General features: G+C 37.7%; 1 protein-coding gene across 3 annotated transcripts in view; it reads right to left on the reverse strand.

Annotated features, from left to right (window-relative positions):
- Window positions 1-2,977: 2,977 nt before the first annotated feature.
- CHTF8 (chromosome transmission fidelity factor 8) overlaps window positions 2,978-21,778 on the reverse strand; it is a 21,710-nt gene continuing 2,909 nt past the window's right edge. For all 3 annotated transcript variants that reach the window (XM_053692350.1, XM_053692343.1, XM_053692337.1), the window contains exon 4: window positions 2,978-3,683. In XM_053692350.1, coding sequence (XP_053548325.1) covers window positions 3,456-3,683 — 228 coding nt within the window. In that variant the 3' untranslated portion in view covers window positions 2,978-3,455. The remainder of the gene's footprint in view (window positions 3,684-21,778) is intronic.

Raw genomic sequence — 21,778 nt, forward strand, 5'->3', positions numbered from 1 at the left:
GGGGCAACCCAGTTGCAGATTGGGATAAATATTTAATTTTGTTAGAAGATAATGTATGTTAGGAAAAACCTATAAATGATAGAAAACGTGTGTGTGTATATATATATATATATATATATATATATATATATATATATAAAAAATATGGAATAGAACAAGTTCATGAAAATCATGGGCAGTAATCGTGATGCATCGAGGAATCAAATAGTTGACAAGATCATCGTAATCGAATCGTGAGACCAGTGAAGATGCACACCCCTAATGTCAGCATTCCAAGATTTAAGCCATAAAGCTCTACTAGTTAGAATAGCTAAAGACAGATTTGACATTAATTTTAATGACATCAAATATAGCATCACAAATCGAATGATTTGCAAGTAAAAGAACAATGCTAGTTCAGGATGTGATAACTGCTGTGCTAATCTGTCCAACCAAAAAAAAAATAGCTTGTCTAAGATTATAGCCAGTATGTAAATATGCTCTTCTAAGGTAATATTCAAGCTTCCTATCTAAAGGATACTTAAAAGAAGTACTATCTTCCATAGGAATAGAAGTGCGTTTGGCAAGAGTGGAAATAGCCCCATCAACCTTAGGGACCCTTTTCCCAAAACTCTAGACTAGCCAAAGGATACAACTTCTTAAACCTAGAAGAAAGGTTAAAAGGAGGTACCAGGTTTAGACCATTCTTTAGCAATCATATTGGAAATAGCATCTGTAATAGGGAAAACTTCAGGCATAACCCCAGAAGTCTTAAATACAGAATTTAAACAATTATTAGCTTTGACTAGACTCCTCAATACCCAAAGTAAACAATAAAAAATATTTGTCAATTTCTGTCTCTGATGCAGGATCCTCTGAGTCAGAGGAACCCTCATCAGTAGAGGATATTTCAGTATGCTGTTGGTCAGTACAAAAAATTAATTAGATCTATGACAAGTTTGGAAAGACCTTTTATGTTTATTTGAAGGCGGAATAGCAGTCATAGCCTTCTCTATGGCTGCAGCAATAAAAAAAAAAAAAAATCATATCTGCAGGAATATCAGGTACATTAGACGGAGAAGGAATAACAGTAGATGTATTTGTACTCATAGAAACATTATCAGCATGTAATAATTTGTTAGTAGATGCCACATATTTGAGCTAAAGAAATAAGATCAGCTTGTTTACAAACAAACACTTAGCTTTGGTAGAATTGAGTTCAGGCAGCTTAGTTGCTACAGTAACATCAGAGGCAGGATCAGTTTGAGACATCTTGCAAAATGTAACAAAAAAGAAAAAATAACATTTAAACAAAATATCCAATTTCCTCAATATAGCAGTTTCAGGAATGGGAAAAAATGCTTATGATAAAATTCTTATACAAAAATTAAAATCAAAAGCAAGCATCATAGCTCTCTATAATATAATGAGAGCAGCGAGCATTATAGGGAGAGGCTTAATATAACAAATTTTGGCGCCAAGAACGTCGCACTGATAAGACGCAACTCTCGTCATAACAGGCGCGACTTTGCACCAAAGATGACGCAATGAAATGACGCCACTCGCATCACAGCAGGTGCAGATGCAATTTGCGTCATCGCGAGCCTTATTTGCCCACCAACATTTTAAAAACAGACTCCATGTTAGCAGCTAACCGGAACCCCAGGTAAGAAAAAAAAAAACGTAAATTCTCCCATAAACAAATTTCCATTCTGAAACTGTGTGACTGCAAAGGGAAATATTAACAGACCTGACTCAAGGCTAATATATGCAATATACATTAAGAACTTTACAATATAAAGTGCCTTCCATAGCTGAGAGTGTCTTAAAAATGATATATACTTACCAGAAGACACCCATCCACATATAGCAGACAGCCAAACCAGTACTGAAACATATCAGCAGAAGTAACGGTAGAGGACTATAATGTCGATCTATAAAGGGAGGCAGCAGATGAATCCCCACAACTGAATTTACAGAGAGCCCTAGAATAGATATCCCATAGGCGAAACCATGGTATCATCAGGCAATACTCCCTTCACATCCCTCAGACAAACACTGTACTTAGAGAGGAACTGGGCTTCAATATGCCTAGAAGCACCTTTCACTGAAGAAATCAAGCTTACCATGCTTCACCACCTCCTAAGGAGGCAAAGTTTGTAAAACTGAGGTGTGAGGTGTATTTATAGGCATTTGAGGTTTGGGAAACTTTGCCCCCTGGTAAGAATGTATATCCCATACGTCACTAGCTCATGGACTCTTGCCAATTACATGAAAGGTGTTTATATGGATACAAGTAGATTAATCCAAAACGTTTAGAGCCATGGCTTTCTAGATCCTACTAAGGTAATCCTACCAAACTTAACTACGCTCTTCCTTTTTCTGCTCTACACTGTGCCTTCGAATCTCTAATTATGGAGTAATTTGTAACTCGTTTTTACATTTTAAAAAAGGAAAAAACCCCATCAAACATAAAAAATAAAAATAAACTCATCAATACTACTAAAACGAGTTGCTGGAGTACTGCTACTTTGCATGAAGTAAGCAGACTACATCACTACCTCAAATATCGGATGCATAATTAAATACAATCAATTTATAGATTGTAGTTTACTTTGTGATTTAAAATCAGTCCACCCTGCCGCAAAGTGATGAAATAAATGTTCACTGTGAACCACAACTATAAACCTGTCGTATGTAATCAATACTTGAGACTTTTGCCAAGGACAGAATTTCTCATTAATACTGGTCATAGCTCCCTGCACACAGCAATGCAGAGAACTGTCAACGCAAGCCCCCACCTATGCTCAAACATGCTTACACAAGAATACAGAGAAATTGTGCTGCACATGGCTTTGGTCATAAAACAAAGCTCACATTTTTGTTTTGTTTTTTTATTAAAATCAGCATCTCTCCTGAAGAAAGAATTAAAATTAATTTAAATGATAAATTAAAAAGGTAGAAATAGAGCAACATTAATAATAAAAAAAATCACAGCTGAAGGTTGCCAATGGTATATTTTGGTAAACACTGTACCTCTTCAAATAAATTTAGACATTTCTGCCATTAAAGCTATTTTAACAGTAAATATAATATGGATTCTGTGTTTACGGAGCTGAATCAACTACATATGCCTTCCCTTCAACACTAATACATTTTATTTAGTAGACCAAAAAACAAACAAACAAAAAAAGGGTCTAAAACAAAGATTTTCATAAAAAAAATATATTTGAATAATCTATAGACATTAGTACTATACATATATGGTGTATTATTTCTTGTTTACACATACATAGGAAAAACAAGGATGAATCCTAAAGCCATGGGGGGGGGGGGAGAATTTGTACAAGGATATGCAAATCTTGCTCACAGGTTAAAAGGTAAATGTTCTTATCTCAGTCAGCAGCCTTCTCTGGTCCCAGAGAGCAATCAGCTAAGACTAAGGATTTTGTTATGGGAACACGTTTCTCACTGTCTCACAGCTTCTTAGGGACATTGGTAATGATGGGCTTGGGTCGTGTTTTAAAGATTATTTTCTTCTTGATTAGAGCTGTTACATTATATCGGGTCTCTGTAGTTGCTTCAGCATTTTCTTGCTCCTGCAATGAAGGGCTGCTACCTTTTACAAGCACGGCAAAGGGCTTCTCCAGTTTGGTCACTTTGCCATAAAGGATATGATGGCCTATGATCAGCAAGGGGACACCCTGGAAGCAAAGTTAGGGGGTTAAACTACACAGACAAAATAAAAATCATATAAAGACACAAGTGTAATTCTTTACTCTAAAAGAGGGTATTTAAAAAAAACACAATAAAAAACAAACCATTTCCACTTACAAAATAGAGGTTTGTGTATCAATAAAACACTTTGAGTTCTGCTTATAAACCAATGATCAATGAGTCCTTAAACCCTTGCGGCAAATGGACATAGGTACTATGTCAGACAGTACTTTGAGCATTGTACTATTTTGACGTAGTAACTGGCTCCTAGAATTTTAGCCCTGGCTTCTTAGATTATTCTTCATATATACACAAAAAAACATTATCTGGCTCCTGTCAAGGTATATGTGAAGAATAATATATATATTATATATTTGGCTATCAGCACCAAATTATTCATTCATTTATAAAACATTAAATGCTTTGACTGACCAAAATTCAATCCTCCCCCAATTCTATTAATTACACAGGATGGGTCACAAAGTCACTTAAAAAGAAATGTTGTCAAAGTTATCTTGAAAAAGGAACAGAGGTTTATAGCTTGATATAGGATAGGACCATTTCAAAGAAAAGACAGATTGTCTCAAAAGATAAATAATCTGTATATTCTATGTATTCCACATATGGGGAAAAAAAGGAAATGTATTCCTACCTGATAAATTTGTTTCTTTTACGATACAATGATTCCACGGATTTCATCCTTACTTGTGGGATATCGCCTCCTGGTCAGCAGGAGGAGGCAAAGAGCACCACAGCAGAGCTGTATATATAGCTCCTCCCTTCCCTCCCACTCCTTCGACCGAAGTTAGGAAGAGAAAGGAAAAGCCAAGGTGCAGAGGTGACTGAAGTTTAACAAAATTAAAGACCTGTCTTAGAAAAACAGGGTGGGCCGTGGACTCATCATATCGTAAAAGAAACAAATTTATCAGGTAAGAATAAATTTCCTTTTCTTTTACAAGATACGATGAGTCCACAGATTTCATCCTTACTTGTGGGATACAATACCAAAGCTATAGTACACGGATGAAACGGGAGGGACAAGACAGGGAACCTAAACGGAAGGCACCACTGCTTGAAGAACTTTCCTCCCAGAAACAGCCTCAGACGAGGCAAAAGTGTCGAATTTGTAAAATTTGGAAAAAGTGTGAAGAGACGACCAAGTTGCAGCCTTGCAAATCTGTTCAACAGAAGCATCATTTTTGAATGCCCATGAGGAAGCCACAGCCCTAGTGGAATGAGCCGTAATTCGTTCAGGAGGCTGCTGTCCAGCAGTCTCATATGCAAAACGGATGATACTCCAGCCAAAAAGAAAGAGGTAGCCGTAGCTTTATAACCCCTACGTTTCCCTGAAAAAACGACAAACAAGGAAGACAATTGACGAAAATCCTTAGTCGCCTGTAAGTAGAACTTCAAGGCACGGACCACGTCCAAATTATGTAACAGACGCGCCTTCTTAGAAGAAGGATTAGGACAGAAGGAAGGAACAACAATTTCCCGATTAATATTTTTATTTTTAACAACCTTAGGAAGAAAACAAGGTTTGGTACTTAACACCCCAGAGGCAGAACTTTTTTACACTTTCTGCAATGAGATTTTTTTAATGGAAACATTTTCTGCATGTTATTTTAAAATAAAATTCATTTTAAATTAGGCAGTAACACTAAAGCACCAATTCAGTTGCAATGTGTTGATTAACTGGAGAATAAAGCAATTGTAAAAGTTTTATAATATATTGCAGCAGTTGAAAATCGGATTGCAAATTAGCCGCAGACAAAAAAATAATAATTGTAAAATGTCTCTTGAATAAATGTGTTTCCTTTTCTTTTGATCTAGCATAGAAATGTAGTAATAAAAAAGGTGCATTGCTCATAAGAATGTCATTCAGAAAACACACCTTTGCAGACTGGGAAAAGTTAGGGGGCTGAGAGCCAGTCAACACTGCAGAGCCATTCAATACTGCATATTTGACTTCACTTTAAACAGCACTTTGCTGTGGATGCGCTGTGTTAAGGAAAAACTTACACAGTGCTGCCAGAGCAAAGCTCTTTTTGAAGAGAACAGCCTGATGTGGAGCAGTGCTGCAAAGTTTAAGCAGTAATAGTTCCTGCATGTGCCCTGTTCTTTCTGCAGACATACTGCATTTTCTGCGATGACATCTCAGATCACTGCATGTTCTGCCTTGGGGCTTAACACCACCTTATCCAAATGAAAAATAAGATAAGGAGAATCACATTGTAATGCTGAAAGCTCAGATACTCTGCGAGCAGAATAAATAGCAACCAAAAATAAAACTTTCCAAGATAGTAACTTAATATCTATGGAATGCATAAGTTCAAACGGAACCCCTTGAAGAACTGTAAGAACTAAATTCAAATTCCAAGGAGGAGCAATTGGTCTAAACACAGGTCTGATTCTGGTCAGAGCCTGACAAAAATAATAGAACATCTGGAACATCTGCCAGACGCTTGTGTAACAAAATAGATAATGCAGAAATCTGTCCCTTTAAGGAACTTGCTTACAACCCTTTCTCCAATCCATCTTGGAGAAAAGACAAAATCCTGAGAATCCTAACCCTACTCCATGAGTAGCCCTTGGATTCGCACCAATAAAGATATTGACGCCATATCTTATGGTAAATTTTTCTAGTCACAGGCTTACGTGCCTGAATCAAGGTATCTATGACCGATTCAGAAAACCCTCGCTTAGATAAAATTAAGCCTTCAATCTCCAAGCAGTTAGATGCAGAGAAACTAGATTCGGATGATGGAAAGAGAAGGTCTTTCCTCAATGGAAGCTTCCACGGTGGCTGAGATGACATGTCCACCAGATCGGCATACCAAGTCCTGCGAGGCCATGCAGGAGCGATGAGGATCACCGAAGCCCTCTCCTGTTTGACTCGAGCAATCACCCGGGAAAGGAGAGCAAATGGAGGGAACACATAGGCTAGGCTGAAAGACCAAGGCACTGCCAGGGCATCTATCGGCTCGGCCTGAGGATCCCTGGACCCGTACCTCGGAAGCTTGGCATTCTGGCGAGATGCCATGAGATCCAACTCTAGCCTGCCCCATCTGAGAATCAAGCTGGAAAACCCCTCCGGATGGAATTCCCACTCTCCCGGATGAAATGTCTGTCTGCTCAGAAAATCTGCTTCCCAGTTGTCCACCCCTGGGATGTGGATCGCAGACAGATGGCAAGAGTGAGACTCCGCCCACTGTATTATCTTGGCTACTTCTGTCATCGCTAAGGAATTTCTTGTTCCTCCCTGATGATTGATGTAAGCTACAGTCGTAATGTTGTCCGACTGGAATCTGATGAACTTGGCCGAAGCCAACTGAGGTCAAGCCTGAAGCGCATTGAATATTGCTCTCAACTCTAGGATATTGATGGGAAGGAGAGACTCCAAGTCCATACACCCTGAGCCCTCGGAGTTCCAGACTGCTGCCCACCCTATCAGGCTGGAATCCATTGTCACTATCACCCATGAGGGTCTGCGGAAGCATGTCCCCTGAGATAGATGATCCAGTGACAACCACCATAGAAGAGAGTCCCTGGTCTCCTGATCTAGATGTATCTGAGGAGATAAATTTGTATAATCTCCATTCCACTGACTGAGCATGCTCAGTTGCAGAGGTCTGAGATGAAAACGAGCAAACGGAATGATGTCCATTGCCGCTACCATCAATCCGATTACCTCCATGCACTGAGCCACTGACGGCCAAGGATTGGTCTGAAGGGCTCGGTATGTATGCAGAATCTTTAACTTTCTGACCTCCGTCAAAAAGATCTTCATGGATCGAGAGTCGATTAGAGTTCCCAGAAAAGGAACCCTTGTCTGAGGGACTAGCGAACTCTTTTCCAGATTCACCTTCCACCCGTGAGTCCTCAGGAAGGATAGAACAACGTCGGTATGAGACTTTGCTAGCTGATAAGATGACGCCTGGATAAGTCCAGATGACCCCAGAACTTTTATGAAAATTCTGTGTGCCGTGGCCAGACCGAAAGGAAGAGCCACAAACTGAAAATGTTTGTCCAGAAAGGCAAACCTCAGGAACTTGTGATGATCTTTGTGGATAGGAACATTTACATATGCATCCTTTAGATCCACGGTAGTCATAAATTGACCCTCCTGGATCAATGGAAGAATGGTACGAATAGTTTCCATCTTGAAGGATGGAACTCTGAGAAACGTGTTTAGACTTTTGAGGTCTAAAATAGGACGGAACGTTCCCTCTTTTTTTGGGAACTACAAAGAGATTTGAATAAAACCCCTGTCCCTGTTCCTGTATTGGAACGGGACATATTACTCTCATGGAAGAGAGGTCTCCTACACAACGTAAGAACGCCTCTCTTTATCTGGTCTGCAGATAATCGAGAAAGAAGAAACCTCCCTCTGGGAGAAGAGTTTCTGAACTCCAACTGATATCCCTGAGACACAATTTCCAGTGTCCAGGGATCCTGAACATCTCTTATCCAGGCCTGGACGAAGAGAGAGAGTCTGCCCCCCACAAGATCCGGTCCGGGATCGGGGGCCGACCCTTCATGCTGACTTTGTAGCAGCAGCAGGCTTCTTGGATTGTTTACCCTTGTTCCAAGACTGGTTGGGTCTCCAAGTGGACTTGGATTGTGAATAATTCCCTTCCTATTTAGCGGAAGAGGAAGAGGGAACTCCCTTGAAATTTCGAAAGGAACGAAAATTACTCTGCTGCCCTTTCTGTTTGGACTTTTTATCCTGAGGGAGGAGATGACCCTTGCCTCCCTTCAAGTCAGGCCCGAAGAGAGTCTTCCCCTTGTAAGGAATAGCCAAAAGCTTAGATTTGGATGACACATCCGCAGACCAAGATTTTAACCATAAAGCTCTGCGTGCTAAGATGGCAAAGCCCGAACTCTTAGCTGCCAATTTAGTAATCTGCAGTGAAGCATCCGTAATAAACAAATTAGCTTACTTAAGAGCTTTAATCCGATCCTGTATCTCTTCCAAAGGAGTCTCAGTCTTAAGAGACTCTTCCAGAGCATCAAACCAATAAGCAGCCGCACTGGTGACTGTGACAATGCAAGCCGCAGGTTGCAACAGGAATCCCTGATGAACGTAAATTTTCTTAAGGAGACCCTCCAATTTCTAATCCATAGGGTCCTTAAACGCACAACTATCTTCAATAGGAATAGTAGTACGCTTGGCCATAGTAGAAACAGCACCCTCAACTTTAGGGACAGTCTGCCAAGAATCTCTAATAGCGTCGGCTATAGGATACATTTTTTTAAAAATTGGAGAAGGAGAGAAGGGAATACCTGGTCTCTCCCATTCCTTTGCAATAATCTCTGAAGTCCTCTTCGGGACTGGAAAGACATCCAAGTAAGATGGAACTTCTAAGTATCTGTCCAACTTACTCAATTTCTCAGAAAGGACCACTATTGAGTCACAATCATCCAGAGTAACCAACACCTCCCTCAGTAATAAGCGGAGGTGCTCAAGCTTAAACCTGAAAGAAACTACATCAGAATCCGTCAGAGGCAAAGCACTCCATGATTCAGACAGTTCACCTTCAGAGAGTACCTCAGTACCCTCCAACTCAGAACCCTGGGAGGGTATGTTCGTAATCGCCATCATAGAATTAGAGGCTGAAACTACATAGTTGTCCTGTCTTGAACACTTGCCGTGCGATATAGGAAAATTAGCTAACGCATCAGAAAGTGTAGAGGACATCACTGCAGCTATGACTTTTAATGTAAAAGCTGCAGAGACTGGTAAAATACAAGGTCCCGCTTGAGCGGGCGTTAAGGGCTGTGACGCTTGGGGAGAAAGCTGCGGCATGCTCTGCATCTCATCTGTAGACTCTTGAGAAGCATTCACCTTAATCAATGATTTGTCAAAAACAATTTTGTCTCCAAAATGCAAGGCCCTCTCAATACATGAAGGACAAAAAGGAGCAGGGGGTTCCACAGTGGCATCCAAACACATTGAACACGCAACAGTTTGGATAGCATCTGCATCCATCATAATAAAAAGCAAGAAGCAAATTGGTCTGTAAAGTATAGGCTCTTAATCTATAGCCAACCAGCATAGAATAGCAGCACAAACTATTTTAAACCTGAGCAGATACTGTGTCTTTAAAAGATAAACAGGTATTAATGTCAGAGCCTGAAAGAGTTAATACAAGCACTCTGTATAGACTTTTATTCAGCACCACGCCTCAACAGCTCTGCTGAGGCGCCCTACCTGCCCCCACGGTCTTGAGACCACACTTGACAAGTGAACCGGATGAATGAGACAAAAAAACACCCCCAACCCAGCTCGTTCTCACTGATAACCATGTGGTCGTGGCCTGTACTTAGTCTGATCCAGCAGTCAGAACCTGCGTAATAACAGACTCTGTGCGGCTAAGGAAAGACAGCGCGCCAAAGCAAGTCCCGCCCATCATGGCCGTCGCTTCGGCAATAACTCCGCGCGGCAATGAAAAGCCGCTTCTCTAACCGCCAAATAGAACCGCTACAGTCTCAAAAGATCTGATCAAACATACAGCCGTAAACCGGAGTCCTATTGCAAGACTCCGGTAACACACTCCCAGTGTCCAAACATATAGGCACCAATAGCAGCGACCTATACAAGCCCCTAGGATCACAATAGGGCAAATAAACATTAACACTATAATGTAACCCCCTTGTGTCGGTTGTGACAACTCACACACACCGTTACAGAAACAGCCCTAATTTGTTCCAAAGGGCTCATGTTCCCAACAGCTCATAAGTACACAGTCCATTCTGAGTTAGCCAGTGTCCCAGAAAATAAAGACTGCACTTACCTCTGTGCTGATCAACAGCATGAGAAGTCCCACAGGATCAAGAGGTCTTCTCCCTCCAGCAACTCTGTGGACACAGAAGGGCCTTAGTTAGTATCTGCTAAGACCATCAGTATACAAAGGGCAGCACAAGTATGGGAGGCACAGTGAGGGTAAAACCCCACCAGTTCCCATTGCTTTAAAGCCACCTGTAGCTCTACTCTAGAGGCTGACAAGAAATATGACTACACCCTATAGTAAAATAGCACACTTTGGTACCATTTTAAAAATAAATAAACTCTTGATTGAAGAATCTAAACTAACACCTAACTTTACCTCTTCCTATCACTAACACAGGCAAAGAGAATGACTGGAGTGGGAGGGAAGGGAGGAAATATATATACAGCTCTGCTGTGGTGCTCTTTAGCCTCCTCCTGCTAACCAGGAGGCGATATCCCACAAGTAAGGATGAAATCCGTGGACTCATCGCATCTTGTAAAAGAAAAAAAGGACTGTTTCCAAAAGATGTCCCACTGAGGTGTGAATTTAAAATCCCTATCAGATTGTGACTAAATTTGTTTTTCTGGCCCTAAAACAAAACATTTGGCCATCAGTCATTTCAAAGGCAAAAACTTCAATAAGAGATGGTAAATCTATATTAGCTGTACACTCAGTATATGAAATCAGATACGAGACACTTTTTCCTGATTAACAAAGCTTTTGAAGCCCACAGCCCTGCAGGGGGTAGCAAACAGGGGCCTGATGGTTAACCAAGCCAGCACACATGGAATGTATGGAGACGACATTCTGGGCATAAAGTCAAATAAGCAAGTAAATTCTGACTGCATAGTGATTAGCATAGACTTGTTAAATACCCCTGCCTGTGCATTGAATCAATGAAAGTGTGACCAGCAAAAACATATGTTTACAATGTTACTTTGAAATTCACTGAAAATATAACTGGTATAATTTTGTTTCTTGTAGAAACAATGTGTAATCTACTATTTTTTTTTTTATATGAATATGAGTTGTTCAAATGAACATATATATTCAGATAACATTAAATGTATGTCTCACACTGTATTGAATATATATATATATATATATATATATATATATATATATATATATATATATATATATATATATATATATATGAGATAGATTAAAATTTTGGAATAGATTAAATGGCAATTGTGATAATCCCATTTTTGAAATATATATAACATGTTTTTTCTGTATTCCAGATGGGGCTAGAAGATGCTAAATATAGGATTGCCTGCATGGGATGACCTAGGTCATGTTGTATGGTTATACACTAAATATTTATGAAACTTTAAATACATCTCTTGAAATATAGTGAGATTGATGTATGGAAGTCACTTTGATGTGATATGACTATAAAACATTGATGTTTGATATCAAATTGTAAATTTTCTGTTATGCTAAATGAAATTTAAATGCTAACAAGATAAAATTTATTATTTAAATAAATTATAGTATGTTTAATATAATCATTATATAGGGAGATATTTGGATTAGCAGTATAAAATGAATGCTGGGACTGTATTGCTGTTTGTTTGTCATGCTGCCCCCTGATGGCCAAAATCCAGTATTACAGCCAGAAGGCTTTTGGCTTTTAAAAATAAAATTTCCCAGGGCCAATCCGATAAGATCTCCCAGGTATCCAATGAAAAGGGACAAGCTAGCAGGGCCAATCTGATAAGACTTCCCAGGTGACCAATCCATGCGCAGATCCGTAGGGCCTCCCATATTGTTTCATCAATGATTAAAACATATATAAGCTAATGCAAGAGAGGGAAAAGAACACATGCTGCTGACCTTTACTGATGACTGATTGCTGGGCGTTTGAAATAGTTATTCTAAGCAAAGCTGGCTACCTTTTCTCATTGATTGCAAAATATACTTATTTGTCTTCTGAGATGAAACAAGAAGTTTTTGGAAACTGACTTATCGATTTGGTCATTTTTGGTGATGTATGATTGTTCTAATTTTTGATATTTAAATCAAAAAGTATTTGGTAAAATATAAAAGGTTGCTAATTACAGGTAAATGTCTAAAACAAAATATATGCATAGTCACTGCAGTTAAATTACAACTGATAGACTTAAAGAGCATTATTTATATTTTAGAATTATATTCATAGTCCTGAATAGTTTTAAGCTTGCCTTTTTGTATGCAAAATATTTAAAACAAACTTCCATTGTTGCTGTAGGTAGCAGACTTAAAGGAATAAATTTTATTTTAACCTTGTATTCATAGCCTGTATATTTTGAACTAATCCTAAATGCTAAGTTGTTTATCTTTGAATATATATATATAATATATATATATATATATATATATATATATATATATATATATATATATATATATATATATATATATATATATATATCTTAGAATTAGTTTTAATTATAAGTAACTAAGAATTTATTTCAGCTTAAATAAATGGGCATTTAAAGTGACTGTTTACATTAAGAATATATGTACTTTTAGTGTCCTAATTACAATTGCATTAGAATCAACTGTGGCTACATAGCTGATTGTATTGCTTGTATGTTAATAGCTAAATATCTTGGAATCTCATTGTGCTAATTGAATGAAAGACTATTGTGAATAAGGCTAGTTCTAAAGGTAACTTTTATGAACTTTGCATAGCATATTTTAATAGTTTTAAACGTGTATAGCATTGACTCATATCCTGCAGTGTGTCTATAAATATTAATAAAAAGAATTCAGGAATTTATATTAAATTTTATTGTCTTGGTATATGCATTTTATTGGGGGTATATTTTAAAGGATAATTATTAAATATATTGTGTTATAACCCAGCCATATACTGACACTCCTAAACATTCTTGTTATTTGTGATAATACCAGTACTTAATATTCAGATACTGAATAGAATTGTTGTGATGTAAACATGGTATAAAACATTATATTACTTATTCTAAAAAGCAAAAAGAAACCAAGCGCATCCCACTCTAAGAGGAATCAATTTATTTCACATGGAAAAAGTGCGCAAATAAAAGAAAAACTTACTAGAAGTAAGTTGCATACAAGCACCTAGAAAGTCCCTGTGTGATCCTGTGGTCTTAGCAGCTGCTAAGTTACATTACATTGCGGTGGATAAGACCACATGATCACACGGGGACTTTCTAGGTGCTTGTATGCAACTTACTTCTAGTAGGTTTTTTTAGTTTTTTATTTGCACACTTTTTCCATGTGAAATAAATTGATTACCTCTATTACTTTTTCTGTGATTTAGAATGAGAAATGTTGATTGCTTTTATTTGTGTGTCAGTCATTACTGTCAGCAGTCCACCATCCTTTTAATAAAGTCAACTTTGTCAGCAGCCATATTGACAAGAGAGAAGATTTCAAACTTACTGGAGAAAGAAAAATGTGATATTTTTAACAACAGCAAATCCAACGTCCATGTATACTATTAGGTAATCAAATATAGATCTTATAGCTTTGTATCCCTTCTACCTCCAAGTGACGTGTCTGGCTTTAATCATATGGTGACTTTTGTGAAAAGTCTATTCTATTAAAATAATAATTTGTTCTTTAGCCAGGGAAGGTGAATTACTATTATTTTTTAATTAGGTCTTCAAATAAGGACTCCATGTTTGCTCTTGTGAAATACACAATCATTTATCAGCTATCAAGACTAACGCAAACATGCAATAATGTATCACTTGATACTCTAATAGTGCCTGGTGACAGATAGCCCATTAAGGGTAGGAAACACTTTGGAGGAGCCATTGTGGTGCTCTCTCTTTTACTAGATTTAACCTTTATTGTTTAGACAAAAGTTAAGAAATACTTAACTTTGAAGCAGGGCCCCAGAAATTTATGTGCCTCTGAACTGGATCACAACCCTGTCAACTTTTTTGAAGAATTGACTATCAGAACTATCACCTTCAAAGGTCAGGAACAATAAATCTAGTTGTGATTAAGTGGACGCTCACAAGGAATTCTGAGTTTTCTAGTCACCGAACTTGAGTAGTCATGGCAATAAACCTGATGAGGGTGTGGTCCGTCTATTTTATAGCTAGCAAACAAATACCAAGTTTCACAAAAGAACGAAGAATTCTACCAGCTTTCTATTCTTGTTGGCAACAGCAGCTCAATTTACAGTCTCTTAAACCACTTTGAAACTTGCTTATGTGGTCTAGGAAGGAGAGATAATATAATGCCATTGTTCAGGTAGAACACAGTGTATATACTAAATGTTCACATAAATACCCTGTATCCAGATTCCAACAATTCACTGAACTTGTCGCATATCAGGAGTACGGCAATTTAAAATGTTTCCTCGTAAAAATTGAGATTTTTGCTTTCTGAATATGGAATATTACCACTTTGTGTATAAATATTATCTCCAGACTGAAAATTCAAAAAAAAAAAAAAGCCAAAATATATGGATATGAGGGTTAGATGAAGAGAACAAATGAAGAGAACAAATACTTTAAAGTAAAATGTGTTCTGTAAAAAAAAAACAAAAAAACAGGGTGGAACTAATTTGCTGACACAATGAAATTCTGGCTTTAATTAAAAAAAAATTTTTTTTAAAAAATGAGGCGTCTCCCAAATAGACAAAAGCATTTCACTACTGTCAGCTAAATGAATACATCTAGTTAGCTAATCCCAAAAGACAAGTGTATGCAGGCACCAATCAGCAGCTAGCTCCCACTAGTGTAGGATATATGCGTATTCTTTTTCAACAACAGATACCAAGAGACCAAATCACATTTGAAAATAGAAGTGAATTTAAGTGTCTTAAAATTACATGCTCTATCTAAATCATGCAAGTTTAATGTTGACTTTCCTATTCCTTTAAAGTGAATGTCAACTTTCATGATAAAGTGCCCGGTTTTAAAAAAAAAACTATTAAAAACAGGGGCACTTTTATTCATGAAAGTTTACATTGCACCGGATTTTACAAATACTACCTTCTTCTCCTGAAACGCCAGATCGCCGAACCCCCGCCTGCAGGTCCTCTGTACTTCGTCAGCAATGATGAAACCGGCTTCCTCCAATCACGGCTTCCCCCCCCCAGGAGCGTCCATCTGGTAAAGCCACGCCATGATTGGAGGAAGCTAGTTTCATCAATCCTGTGGAAGTACAGCAGGAAGAAGCAGGTGGGGGGGGGGGGGGGGTAAGTATTTGTAAAATCCGGTGCAATGTAAACTTTCAACAAGGAAAGTGCCCCTGTTTTTAACTGTTTTTTTTTTAAAAAACGGGCACGTTATCATGAAAGTGGACATTCACTTTAAGCTTGGAGAGAGTCTGATTCGTAAAACAGTTTGAAGCTAGGAGAGGTAATCATGAGAACATAATATGGGTGAGCAATAAAAAAGTGACATAAGCAACAAGGCACCTAGTTTTAGAATTGGGGGATACAACATTGATGTGCGCTTTAAAGGCGATAATAATTTAAAAGCAATCCATGGGGAGCTGAGCAGTAGGCAATGCAGGCATCTGCAGAGAACCATCAGATAGGAATGAGATTAGCAGAAAATAAAATAAAGCATACTAGGCGTTAAAACTGGAAGATTTAATAAACCAAAATTGCAAAGTAATTATTATAAATAAACGACATGAAAGTATTCTTGAATTAAAGCATTCAATATTTAGTGGTTTACCTAATTAGATTTCTGCTTATGGTGTGTCGTTTTGATCCTGAAAAATTAAAATAAAATCTTTATTTGGGTTATGCTCTGAGTCCTACATGTAATCAATGTGTTTCTATAACTTGTAAGCCACAAAATGTTAAGTGAGCATAAATGATGTCTGCTGGTGACATCTAGTGGTAAAGCTTGTTATATTATACCAGCAGAGGAAGGGATTGGAAGTACACATATGCCTAAGGCAAGCTATAGGCCAGTGACGGCTAACCTTGGTAACCCAGATGTTTTGAAACTACATTTCACATGATGCTCGGGCACGCTACAAGTTGAGCATCATGGGAAATGTAGTTCTGAAAAATCAATGGTGCCAGGGTTAGCCATCACTGCTATAGATGCTGCTCTTTTATATGCACGATAGAAATAACTATTTATTTAGTATGTACTAATAGCAGCTTCCCTTGCATACAATGTGCAGCTAATAGATGCATAAATGGTCATGCTGTTTCTCATAAGGAATATTGCAATTGTTCATGTGTTGCAATGGAAATATATTTTTAAGATAAAAAAAACAAGTGTCAAAAATATGAAATAGGTTGCTAGCTACATTCAGAAGAAATATGTAATCAGGGAACCGTTTGTGTGAAATGGTTAAAGGGATAGAAATGTGCATGGGTGCATTTCAATTTGAAATAAAAGTATATTGCAAAAAATGCTTCTAGTAAAAAATATTAGTTTTTTTGTTGCATATGCAGATATCCTGTGATGGCCCTGTGCACCAGTATTCAAACACCATGCCTGGTCAGAGAGCTGGCTGTGGTGTGTATTGCTTCTTAAGACATAATTTGTGTTATATAAGCCACTGCTGATGCTCTGAGAAGGTGTGTCGTGTTTGCATACTGGTGTAAGGCCCTCACAGGATATGTGCATATGCCGCAGAAAAACAGTAATAAAACTTGTACTAGAAGCATATTTGCTAATGAAAGTATATTACAAATATGCTTCTATATCAAATTAAAATGCACCTGTGCAAATTTATTTTTTTACCTTTCTATCCCTTTAATTCTTTTAACTGTACTTTAGCTGCAAAAAAAAATAAAAAAAAAAATATAACTGCTAGTGTCTTGAGATGATCCTGCCAATTTCACATAAAGGTCTAAGTCTGCTCAAAATGAAACATCAAACTTAATTAGAAATGTTGTATATCAGTTCTATTCACTTGGAGGTTCTGTTGTTCTTGAAAACATGTAATAAATAAGATCACCATTTCCCCATCGCTCCAAGTCCGCTACCTCTGAGTTACACTTGACACAAATCTATGCGTCACCCCCCCCCATATCCAATCGCTTTCTACATCCTGCCGCAACCAACTACTCAATTTTTCCAAGATTCGCACTTTTCTGAGTGCTAACACCACAAAGCAAATAATCCACTCCATTGTTATTTCCCGACTTGACTACTGCAATAACCTACTTACTGGCCTTCCTCTTTCCCACCTCTCCCCCCCCTTCAATCCATCCTAAATGCCTCTTCCAGGCTGATCCACCTTTCCCGTCGCTCTGTATCTGCTGCACCTCTCTGTGAGTCCCTTCATTGGCTCCCCATTCACAGCAGAATTAAATTCAAAATTCTCACCCTTACATACAAAGCTCTCACCAATGCCGCTCCCCTCTACCTAATCCTCTCTAATAAACAAGTATACTCCAGCCCACCCACTAAGATCCAACAATGACCTGCTCCTTGCATCCGCGACTATCACCTCTTCTCATGCTAGACTGCAGGACTTCTGCCGTGCAGCACCTACCCTCTGGAACTCTCTTCCTCGTGCTGTCAGGATTTGCCCAAATCTTTCTTCTTTTAAATGCTCTCTGAAGACTTTTCTGTTCAGGGAAGCCTACCACCCAACTCAATAAATTAATTTCACTCACATAACATATCCCTCGTCTAACTCTGCTTTAACATCTTTCTCAAAATTGCAATCCTCACCTTCTGTTTCTCAACCTCCTACCCTTTTAGATTATAAATTCCCACGGGAATAGGGCCCTCAATTCCTCCTGTGTTTGTAAATTTTGCCCTGTCTCTTACAAGTCTTATATTGTTTTATTTAAATGAACTGTATTCATGGACAGCGCTGCGGAATATGTTGGGAGCTTCATAAATAAAGCATAATAATAAACTTAAAATACTATTAAAAAGGGACAGTCAAGTCCAAAAAAACTTTAATGAATCACATAGGGCATGTAATTTTAAAACAACGTTCCAATTTACTTTTATCACCAATTTTGCTTTGTTCGCTTGGTATTCTTAGTTGAAAGCTAAACCTAGGAGGTTCATATGCCAATTTCTTAGACCTTGAAGGCCGCCTCTAATCTAAATGCATTTTGACAGTTTTTCACCACTAGAGGGCATTAGTTCATGTGTTTCATATAGATAACATTGAGCTCATGCATGTGAATTTACTGTGGAGTGAGCACTGATTGGCTAAAATGCAAGTCTGTCAAAAGAACTGAAATAAGGGGGCAGTCTGCAGAGGCTTAGATACAAGGTAATTAGAGAGGTAAAACATGTATTATTATAACTGTGTTGGTTATGCAAAACTGGGAAATGGATAAATAAGGAATTAGCTATCTTTTAAAACATCAAAAATTCTGGTGTTGACTGTCCCTTTAAAAATAGGGGCACTTTTATTCATGAAAGTTTACATTGAAGCCGTTCTTTTAAAATACTTACCTTTTCTTCCTAGCAAGCGTGGAACACCGGAGCAGTGATTCCTCCGCCCCAAGGTCATCTTTTCTTACGTCAGAAATGACGAATCCGGCTCCCTCCAATAACGGCGTAGCCTCAGGCAATATTTGCTCTGGGGGAACCGTTATTGAACGTAAGAAGAGACGGCCTGAGGCCAGGGATAATCGCTGCTCCGGTGTTCCACGCTTGCTAGGAAGAAAAGGTAAGTATTTTAAAAGAACGGCTTCAATATAAAACTTTCATGAATGAAAGTGCCCCTGTTTAATAGTATTTTTCAAAACAGGGTTTTCATTCGTGAAAGTTGACATTCACTTTAAGATACATTATAATCCAAAGTTTCTGTCAAATTATTTTGGACATATTTTTTCTACCTAGAAGATATTATCGCATATTATTGTGAATTTGTGTCTGCAGAAATAACATGCCTCTTCTTCACAGCAAAAATGTTCCAAAATAAACATACAGAGTATAGAAATAAAGGGGTATAAACCCATTTTAGAACAAAAACTTCTAGTTTACTTCTATTATCAAATATGTTCATTCTCTTTGTATCCTTTTGTTGAAGGAGCAGTAATGCAATACTGGGAGCTAGCCGAACACATTGGTTGAGCCAATGACAAGAGGCATATATGTGCAGCCACCAATCAGCAGCTAGCTCCTGGGTAGTGCATTGCTGCTCAGGAGCCTACCTATGTATGCTTTTCAACAAAGGATAATTAGAATGAAAAAAAATTAAATATGAGTACATTGGAACGTTGTTTAAAACGGCATGTTTTACCTGAATACAATTTTAATTTTGACTTTACTGTGTACAATCAATCAAGCTCAACAAATAAAAGATTGTTTGGAGTGGAATAGATCTACAAAGTGTGAGGAGGGAGAGGCAAGCAGTAAAAATTAAAGAGAAACCTATAGTGTTATTGTTTTAGTTAAAGGGACAGGCTACTCGCATAACCAACATAGTTATATTAATACACTTTTTACCTCTGATTACCATGTATCTAAGCCTCTGCAGAAAGCCCCCTTTTCTCAGTTCTTTAACCAATTAGTGCTGACTCAACGGTAGTGAGCACATTGTTATCTATATGGCATACATAAACTAGCACTGGCTAGCTGTGGAAAAACTGCCAATGCATTCAGATAAGAGGCGGCCTTCAGGGCTTAGAAATGAGCATATGAGCCTACCTAGGTTCAACAAAGAATACCAAGAAAACAAAGCAAATGTGATGATGAAAATTAATTGGAAAAGTGTTTAAAAAGTGCATGCCCTATCTGAATCATAAAAGTTTAATTTTGACTAGACAGTCCCTTTAAATAAAACAATTAGTTCTTTAGTCAAGTAAAACTATTACTTGTAAGGCAATTATTATTTTCTTTTTTCAATAAAGTACAGATGAAAAGTTAATCAAATATGAATGATTAACCTTAAAACTTCATAAGTATAATAGTATATAACTAAACCAGAAATTATCTGAAATAACTAAAAATTAAACCTTTATGTAGAAAACCATGATTTAAATTGACACTTACTGACTATTGATTTAAGCAAAAAATCCAAACTGGCAGCACCATTGAAAACTTAAAAAAAAACTCACTTTATTTCTTCAAAAAGGAGCAGGTACAAGCAACAAATGGGCTACATTTCAGGTAACATGCCCTTGTTCAAGTCCCTGAAATTGTAAACTGCACATCACCTTAAATACTGCATTGCTCCACCTATATTAATCCCTTAAATTTTACATAAAACTTATAATAGAGAGTGCTCCCCCAAACAGTCACAATAAAAATCAAACAGAATACAAATTCATATACAGATACAAAGCATATATTCTTTTATAAAAACAAATTCCAATCCAAAAACCTATTCATCCCTTTTAGGGTTAAATCATCAAATTTATAGATCCAGAAAGCCTCTGGTCTTTTTCAGGATAATTCCCCGTTACCACCCCTTCTTGGGATTAGGAACCCAGTCAATTACCTGAAACCTGAATGTGGAAATGGAATGTCTGCCTCTAAAAAAAATGATACGCTACTGGAGCTTCCTGATCTTTCCTTCTAATGCTGGATTTGGCTGTACTGTTTGGTCATGGACTCTCTGTGTCCTTTCTCCAATATATATCACGCCACATGGGCATTTAATCAAGTACACCACAAATGTAGCATTACATGTATAATAGTAATTCATTTTACATTTCTTTCCAGTCAAAGGATCGTAAAAGTTGTCTCCCTTTATTAGACTGCTACAACTTGAACAGCCCAAACATGGGAAACAGCTGGTATTTTTTTTTTTTAAGTTATATATCTGTCTTCCTTTGTTTCAAACTACCCACATCCGCCCTCAGCAGCTCATGTACAGTTTATAATTTCAGGGACTTGAACAAGGGCATGTTGCCGAAAACGTAGCCCATTTGTTGTTTGTACCTGCTCCTTTAAAAAAAAAAAAAGTTTTTTAGTTTTAAAGGAACAGTCTAGTCCAAAACAAACTTTCATTATTCAGATAGGGCATGTAATTTTAAACAATTTTCAAATTTACATCTATCACCAATTTTGCTTTGTTCTCTTGGTATTCTTAGTTGAAAGCTAAACCTAGGAGGTTCATATGCTAATTTCTAAGCCCTTGAAGGCCGCCTCTCATCTCAGGGCATTTTGACAGTTTTTCACCACTAGAGGGTGTTAGTTCATGTGTTTCATATAGATAACACTGTGCTCATGCATGTGGAGTTCCTAGGAGCCAGCACTGATTGGTTAAAATGCAAGTCTGTCAAAAGAACTGAAATAAGGGGGCAGTCTGCAGAGCCTTAGATACAAGATAATCACAGAGGTAAAAAGTGTATTAATATAAACTGTGTTGGGTATGCAAAACTAGGGAATGGGTAATAAAGGGATTATCTAACTTTTAAAACTATA

This window comes from Bombina bombina, chromosome 1, assembly GCF_027579735.1.
Source record: "Bombina bombina isolate aBomBom1 chromosome 1, aBomBom1.pri, whole genome shotgun sequence".
NCBI classification, from domain to species: Eukaryota; Metazoa; Chordata; class Amphibia; order Anura; family Bombinatoridae; genus Bombina; species Bombina bombina.